The 8,905-nt window shown below is 40.7% G+C and overlaps 1 protein-coding gene across 1 annotated transcript in view; it reads right to left on the bottom strand.

Moving 5' to 3' along the window:
• LOC127003717 (succinate--CoA ligase [ADP-forming] subunit beta, mitochondrial-like) overlaps positions 1 to 1,154 on the bottom strand; it is a 35,785-nt gene extending 34,631 nt beyond the window's left edge. The window contains exon 1 of the mRNA XM_050870661.1: positions 996 to 1,154. Within this exon, the coding sequence (XP_050726618.1) occupies positions 996 to 1,061 (66 nt within the window). The 5' untranslated portion in view covers positions 1,062 to 1,154. The remainder of the gene's footprint in view (positions 1 to 995) is intronic.
• Positions 1,155 to 8,905: the final 7,751 nt, after the last annotated feature.

Below are 8,905 nucleotides of genomic sequence, written 5' to 3' on the forward strand. Positions count from 1 at the left end.
TAAGGTGGGGTTCTTTAAGAAAATGCAACATGACAGTTGCTATGGCTCAGAACAGACACAATAGATTATTATTCAACAAGCAGTAAGTTAACCTAACCTAACTATTTCTTCGGTAATATTTACTACTTTAGTAGCTACAGGTTACTCAGATTTATGTGGGGTTCTCTTGGTTTCAGAAAATGCAGTATTGTTCCAGAAGTATGCCAGTCTCAATAAAAAGGACACCTTTGTGCTTCGGAGAGCATGGGCCATCACTCAACCTGTTACCCACTTGGGGTGACGCAACAGAACCACAGGAGAGGATGCCACCGCCTTGCCACCAGTGAAATGCCAGAATTTTCTCTTTACTACACTCACACACGACCTCTGCGTGTAACGAAACACACGAGAAATTAATCCAGACAAGGAAAGTTTTTGCCGGTGCCGAGGATCGAACCCGCGACCAGCGAGACGGGAGACCCACTCCTAAACCAGTCGGCCAAAGAGGTACCCCCCGCTGAGTGAGTTATAGGAGGCTCGCCAATCAGGCAAGTCACTGCATTACACCAACACACAGCAGGTTACCATCCAACACACAGCAGGTTACCATCCAACACACAGCAGGTTACCATCCAACACACAGCAGGATATTTGTGCCTTCCCTTCCATAATCCTCCACATTCCCCGAGGTCACAAAGTTGGGAGGGAAATAGAGGAATAGAGAAAATAGAGGAATAGAGGAAATAGAGTAGAGAAAATGAGTGTTGTTCATTTTTTACCACAATATCTGGTGATGTAGCGACGGTGAATCCTCCAACGACTCTAAGAGATACAATAAAACAGGAAACAGCAGCAGAGAAAGAGACACAAGGAAAAAGAATGGATAATTGTCAGCTAAAATCGGCACTTCTTCCCACGAGTACCCCTTCACTCTACTGGCCCCTTGCATCGCCCTACACTTGTATAACCTCATGCTACGAACAGTTCCGGTGAAATCGCAAGCATCTGTGTCTCACCTGCGGACCCTTCCTGGCCAAAAGTCTCTCGGCAGATAGGGCAGCCCGGTACAGCGACGACGCCATGTTTGTTTCGCGATCAGCTGAGTGAGCCGCAGCCAGCCGGGGTTTTCTTCTTCTTCTTCTTCTTTTGATCTTCTTCCTATTCTTCTTCTTCTTTTGGTCTTCTTTTTCTTTTGATCTTCTTTATCTTCTTATTCTTATTCTTTTGATCTTCTTCCTATTCTTCTTCTTCTTTTGGTCTTCTTTTTCTTTTGATCTTCTTCCTCTTCTTCTTCTTCTCCTTCTTTTGGTCTTCTTTTTCTTTTGATCTTCTTCCTCTTCTTCTTCTTCTCCTTCTTTTGGTCTTCTTTTTCTTTTGATCTTCTCCCTCTTCTTCTTCTTCTCCTTCTTTTGGTCTTCTTTTTCTTTTGATCTTTTTCTTATTATTCTTCTTCTTTTGATTTTCTTCCTATTCTTCTTCTTTTGGTCTTCTTTTTCTTTTGATCTTTTTCTTCTTATTCTTTTTCTTTTAATCTTTTTTCTTCGTTTCCTTCAATCTTTATTTTTAATCTTCCTCTTCTTCTTCGTCGTGTTTTTCTTCTTCTGATCTTTTTCCTTATTCTTCTTTTGACTTTCTGTTTCTTCTTTGGACTTTCTTTTTCTTCTTTTGACTTTCATTTTCTTCTTTTCTTTTGACCTTTTTCCTTATTCTTCTTTGGACTTTCTTTTTCTTCTTTTGACCTTCATTTTCTTCTTCTGATCTTTTTTCCTTATTCTTCTTTTGACTTTCTTTTTCTTCTTTTGACCTTCATTTTCTTCTTTTGACCTTTTTCCTTATTCTTCTTTGGACTTTCTTTTTCTTCTTTTGACTTTCATTTTCTTCTTTTGACCTTTTTCCTTATTCTTCTTTGGACTTTCTTTTTCTTCTTTTGACCTTCATTTTCTTCTTCTGATCTTTTTTCCTTATTCTTCTTTGGACTTTCTTTTCTTCTTTTGACCTTCATTTTCTTCTTTTGATCTTTTTCGCAGTGCGCCTGCCCGGGCGTGCTGTCGGTAGTGCTCACGCGCCTCCACCTCTTGCCGTTCTCATGGAGCCTAAATTTCGCAGACGCCGCCTTGCCTGTCCCAGTTAGTCTTGTTCCGCTGGAGCAGGGCTATTCACTCCTTGAGGGTGAGGTCGGAGAACACTCACGGGGTCTTGCTAGCCGGCCTCGTGCTTCTGCCATTGTTGGGGATTATCTGCTACACGCTGGCGCCCTGGCGCGGGTTCCAAAAAGCGTTAGCCAAAGACTAATCATACAAGTCTGCTCAGGCGCAGGAGAGACATGGCAAAGAGGTGACATCATATTGCCTCGGTGAGTCCGAAGCATGGAGGTAGAATTGGAGTCGAGGCCCGCTAATCCCATTCATTGAAGTGAAGCAGCCGAACTCATTTTTAGGGCCGCAAGATGAGGGATACCCGGAGAGCTCACGTCCACTACCTATAGTTATAGTTGTTAACTCCAGACCTCATCTCATTCATTATGATGGTGGTATTTTTGAGAACTAGAGGGTAAGGTGGGGTAAGAATCCCCCCTGGGGTGAAAGGCGCCCCCATGGTTTTGTCTTTCTTTCTTTCTTTTCTCATCCAGTCACATGATCAAATAGGCAACGCCAACTCTCTGTGCTCACAGGAACAATTGGAGTAAACAAGGGACAGTTGCTCTGGCCACAAGGGGACATTTCTTCTTTTTGACTAATTTCTTGTAAGTTTTCAGTGATTTTAATGATACCTAATTAACGAGAAAGAACTGTAGAGTTAGCCTGACGGCTTTGGATACTTGCTCTAAGATGTCTAGACCATATTGCATGTGATTATACTCTGCCTACTTACTTGTAGGAAAGATTTTGACATTTTGTGTATATATGAGTTGCCAGGGTAAGAGGCCCCCTGTGCCTTTGGGGTAAGTTGCCCACAGGGAGGCCTTTTACCCACATGTGGGGTTATCTTGTGTAATTATCTCAGAGCTCTCATTTATTATCAGCAACTCATCCATTATCAGTAACAAAGAAAAAAAATTCCTTCTCCAGCTTCGTCTGATGAGGATGAATGGCCTTGTTTGGTGTGTGGGGAACCATTTGCTAATAGCAGACCTTCAGAAAAATGGGTCCAATGTTGGGGTTGTAGAAATTGGTCACATGCAGAATGCACAACTGGAGTAGGCCTAGATCTGTATGTAAGTCAAAACTGCGAGTCTGATTAGGCATTACATTATTGCTATAAATAAAAAAAATAGCAATACTGTAATGCCTAATCAGACTCGCAGTTTTGACATACATACAGATCTTGGCCTACTCCAGTTGTGCATTCTGCATGTTTAAGTTTTTGAAAGGCATCCATAAGTGAACACTTTTGAGTTTGAGACTATAAGGAACTTGGTGTTTTTAACTGTTTCAGATATCAATATTCAACAGAAAGGACATATTTTATCATATTAATTGAATATTTAGTTCCATATATTTTTCATGAAAGTAGATGTTCCTTTTGTTACAAAAATTCAGAAGAAAGGGAAGCTAGTCTAATATTACTAGTCTAAAAGAAGGGGATACCTTTTAGAAAATTAATTAATTGCTTAGTTTTACATTCTATTCATTAGGAGACACAAATTTGACTGTGTTCCTATATTTCACATCAAGAGAGATTTATAGGGTATAGTTTTCAAAAAGGGAATACATTTTATATTTTTATAATGTGAATTTTTTTTCCTTATGTTTCTGTGAGTTTTGTTATTGTAAGCCAGAGTGGGGTAAAAGGCCTACCCAGTGGGCTTCTTACCCCACATGCGGGGTAAGAAGCCCCCTTTATTATTTTTTAAAATTGTCATTATAATAACGTCAAAATCATAATGAGTGGATATAATGTATTTCATAGATAGGTCTTAGCCTAAGCTTTCAACAGAACTTTTTTTCAAAATTCTATTGCAAAAAATGTGGCTACAACAGCCAATCTCTCTTAAGGGGGGCAACGTACCCCACCTTACCCTACATTTATTGTTGCGGTAGATCTATTTCATAATTACTTAACCTGACAACATCAGGCAGCCTGGCCGAGCCCATTAAGGGGCTGCCTGACCTGACAACACCTGACACCTAGCAGGTGTTCACAACCTTATATTATATATTTTAATTGCGGCCCTAAAAAATGGCAGTTCGGCGGATTCAGTTTTTAGGGCTGATATCGACTCCACAAATTCTACCTCCATGGTCCGAGGACAGAAAACGGAGTATTAGAAGAGTTCCATTCCTCGGAAAAAGATGCCTATCTGGAAAGCATAACATGGTACAGAAAAGTGGGTCTACTATAAAAAAAAAAAGTTTTGTTTATTCCAATGTAATTCAAAACAAAGTTATGAATATTAAAAACAGTTTTCTTCAATAATCTTTGACTCAGTAGCGGTATTATGGTAAATGAAATTACGAACCTTCGGTTGCACCGCTGTAGAATTTACGACCTGTTGTTCGTTGTTTTATGGTCTGCAAAAAACTTTTGTACTATCAGTTTTAGGCACTTGATACATTAAAGCAATTAATAAATCACGAACACAGACTTTACTTATTCATATGTATTCATACCTTGGAGGAAAATTTATACGACTTGGGATTTCAAACCAAAACAAACCTTCTTTTGACCTGTATCGCTTTTGATCGGCTCTCCCTACCTACCACCATCACTAATTCTGCTACTAACTGCCCTCTCTGCCTCTCGTAGGTGCTACATTCTACAATTAGGTGTTCCACTGTTTCTTTCTCCTCATGCAGTGTCCTATAGTTACAGCCACAGAGTTATATATAACTCTGTGGTTACAGCCGTTTGTATTGGTAAGCCTTGGTGAGGTTTATTTCGGCCCCTCAACCTCTCCTTTCGGCATCATGCGGGTTTCGGCCTTTTAAATATCTCTTTACCACGAGTAGTACTGACTAGATTATGTTCGGTACTTGCCAGACTGATCATATTAGTCTCCGTGGAATCTACTGCAAAAATGGTTCAAACTATACAAGCGGTAGGAGATTAGAAAAAAAAAAATGCGAGAATGGTGTAAGCTTAGTTGCGAGTAATTAGCTTATAATAACTGAATGATAGAGTGTTTCTCAACACTTCACATGAAAAATGTTAGCATAAACACTTGGGATCAATGTCTTGTAGAATATAGGCATCATGATTCATCACGTGAGAGATTTTAGAGTGTGCGAGTCCTCATCCCTTCAACAGGCCTTGACTCCGTTTTAGTTAAAGTAGCTAGCGATCACTGGTAATTTTAGCGGTATGGAACCCCTCTAATTGATGGGTGACTTGTATTTTTTTTATTTTGTCCACTGTATACTACCTTTTCAGTCATTTTATTATTTCTTTAATAACTCCAAGTATACCATTCTTATTTAACAAAAAAATCATAATCCTGCGTTTGTGTTTATAATTGGAAGTGCAGCCACATACAGCACATTTATTTATTAGGCATCAAGAAACCGGGTGAGAGTGAGGTGTGTGAAGCCGTTGGTTTCGTATGAACTGGGCTCACTCAGGGTCCAGAGAAAGCACACCCTATGCACTACTCACAAAAAGAAGTGGCTTTTAATTAGATGAATAAGGAAATGCTAAGGGAAGTGAGTGTCAATGATAAGATCAAGGACTGAGTATGCAGTTGTCATCTATAGTAAGACTCACCTTAAAGTGCGGCTGTAAGGTGCCATGTGAGGAATAACCGGGAGTACAGCGTTGTCACGTTTTTAACCCCACGTTGGTTGCTTCTCTCTCTCTCTCTCTCTCTCTCTCTCTCTCTCTCTCTCTCTCTCTCTCTCTCTCTCTCTCTCTCTCTCTCTCTCGATAATTTGAATGTATTTTTTTTCTTACTTATGTCAGCTTATTTTCACGATATAATCTAAATATAATTGTGAAACTACTCATACATCCCAAAACGAAAAGGAAACTCAATAATAAGTATAGCATTTTTTAGCAACACTGTAAAATATGTATGCCACGTTTCTTTATATGCTTATAAATATCTTATCCATAATAAATTAACTGTTCTTTCATACGTTATAATACTAAGATTAAATGTGTATGCATATTTGCTGATTATATTTGCCATGGTGTTACTTAATTAGAACATCGCGGGCTAGGAGACATGTGGCAAAGTTGTACGAGGGGCTCCCCCTACGCTGAACCCCGCCCCACTCAACCGCACGTTTGGCTGAGCCAGACTATAAGTATAGTCACCATATGGACTATAAACACGTAAATATGCTTGAATGGAAATAAGGAACCGCAACTATATCGGCGCAAAACCTAGGACAGCTGTCTTATGAAGAGACTGGATGTTTTGAAGTCCACAAGGCTGGAAGACAGATGAGAGAAAAGCGACTCAAAGATGATGTTTACGGCAGTAGGGGGACTATTTATTTTTATTTTTTTAGCAAAGGTGGCTGTCGAACAGATTAAATTACCGAAGCGGGGACCTCGTATTGAGCCAATAGACTTTCTGTTGCCTGGATCTTCATGTTTCCATGTTTCTGACTTGAGATACTGAAAGAAAAGAAAGATCATGGCATGATTAAAAGGTAAAGAAGAATAGGAGTTGTAGTAAAGTGTGGAGAATCCGCTAAAGCTCATCTCCATCCCATTGGTCCTTTTTGAGCCTGTGGTAGGAGGGAACCCTTAACCCGACACAGTGACAGTGTGACATCCGGGTTACCACAGCTTACCGACACAGTGACAGTGTGACATCCGGGTTACCACAGCTTACCCACACAGTGACAGTGTGACATCCGGGTTACCACAGCTTACCTTCCCCAGGTTTCTATAGGTACCCATTTATCGACCATCCCGAATGGAAGGATGACCAGCTGGGTGGGCTGCACCCCGACTGCCAAGGCCAGGATTCCAAGAATAAAAGGCAAAAGAAAATATATGAAATCATGTAGCTTATTTCACATTTATTAAAGAGACAGTAAATATATATTTTCGTACACATCAGGGCCAAACCAGTATTAAAACAAGCCACCTATTTGAACAACAATAACTTAAGTGTAGGGGACATCAAGTCATAGAAAAGAGACTACAAAGGCAAGGACGTTACAAACTTTTTGGAGTTTTGTTCCCGAAACAATCCAGGAATGTACTTTGATTACAGTATACTTGGTAAACACAACTATATAGGAATACACACACACACACACACACACACACACACACACACACACACAGGTGTACGAGCTGGGGGGTTGGGGAGGCTGCAGCTTCCCCAGATTTGGGGTGACAAAGAATTTTCGGGCAGAGTAATCATAGTAGCAGTCTAACAAGACTATTGAACTGGCGGCTCGTAAGCCAAATCCAGCCCTTGAGTGGTATATTTCAGTAACAGCTATTATGTATTTAGTATTACATTAAATATATATATATATATATATATATATATATATATATATATATATATATATATATATATATATATATATATATATATATATTTTTTTTTACAGGAGAAGAGACAGTGCCAGGGCGTTAAAAAAAAAAATAATGAAAAAAAAGCCCGCTACTACTGCTCCTAAATAGAGTAGAGTTGCCAAAAAGAGAAATCAATTTCGAGAGGAGAGGTGTCCTGATACCCTCCTCTTGAAAGAGTTCAAGTCGTAGGCAGGAGGAACTATAGATGAGGGAAGATCGTTCCAGAGTTTACCAGCGTGAGGGATGAAAGAGTGAAGATGCTGGTTAACTCTTGCATAAATGGTTTGGACAGTATTGGGATGAGCTTGATCAGAAAGTCGTGTGAGGCGAGGCCGCAGGAGGGGGGGAGGCATGGAGTTAGCAAGTTCAGAAGAGCAGTCAGCGTGAAAATATCGATAGAAGACAGAAAGAGAGGCAACATCGCGACGGAATTTAAGAGGTAGAAGACTATCAGTAAGAGGAGGAGAGCTGATGAGACGAAGAGCATTAGACTCCAGTCTCCAGAAGAGCTGTGTGAGTGGAGCCCCCCCACACGTGAGATGCATACTCCATACGAGGTCGGACAAGGCCCCTGTATATGGATAGCAACTGTGCGGGGGAGAAGAACTGGCGGAGACGATACAGAACGCCCAACCTCGAGGAAGCTGATTTAGTGAGAGAGGAGATGTGAAGTTTCCAGTTAAGATTTTGAGTTAAGGATTGACCGAAGAAATTTAGTGTTGAAGAGGGTGACAGCTGAGTGTTGTCGAAGAATAAGGGATAGGTGTTTGGAAGATTGTGTCGAGTTGATAGGTGTAGAAATTGAGTTTTTGAGGCATTGAAGGACACAAGGTTCCTTCTACCCCAATCGGAAATGACAGCAAGGTCTGAGGTTAAGCGTCCTGCAGCCTCCTGTCTGGAGTCATGTACTACCTGTTGTGATGGTCTTCTATTGAAAGAAGTTGAATAATGCAGAGTGGAGTCGTCGGCGTATGAGTGAACAGGACAGTTTGGTATGGAAAGAAGGTCATTAATGAATAACAGGAAGAGAGTGGGTGATAGGACAGAGCCCTGTGGAACACCACTGTTGATAGGTTTAGGGGAAGAACAGTGACCATCTACCACCACAGAGATAGAACGGCCGGAAAGGAAACTAGAGATGAAGGAACAGAGAGAGGGATAGAATCCGAAAGAGGGCAGTTTAGAAAGCAAAAGACTTGTGCCAGACTCTATCGGAGGCTTTCGATATGTCTAGCGCAACTGAGAAAGTTTCACCGAAAGAGAGGATGACCATGAGTCAGTTAAAAGAAGATCGCCTGTAGAACGCCCCTAAAGGAACCCATACTGACGATCAGAGAGAAGGTTAGATGTGGAAAGGTCATTTTGAATCTTCCGGTTAAGGATTGATTCAAAAGCTTTATATAGAGAGGAAAGTAAAGTTATAGAGCGGTAGCTTGTGGGATTGGAA

The sequence above is a fragment of the Eriocheir sinensis genome, chromosome 26 (assembly GCF_024679095.1).
Source record: "Eriocheir sinensis breed Jianghai 21 chromosome 26, ASM2467909v1, whole genome shotgun sequence".
NCBI classification, from domain to species: Eukaryota; Metazoa; Arthropoda; class Malacostraca; order Decapoda; family Varunidae; genus Eriocheir; species Eriocheir sinensis.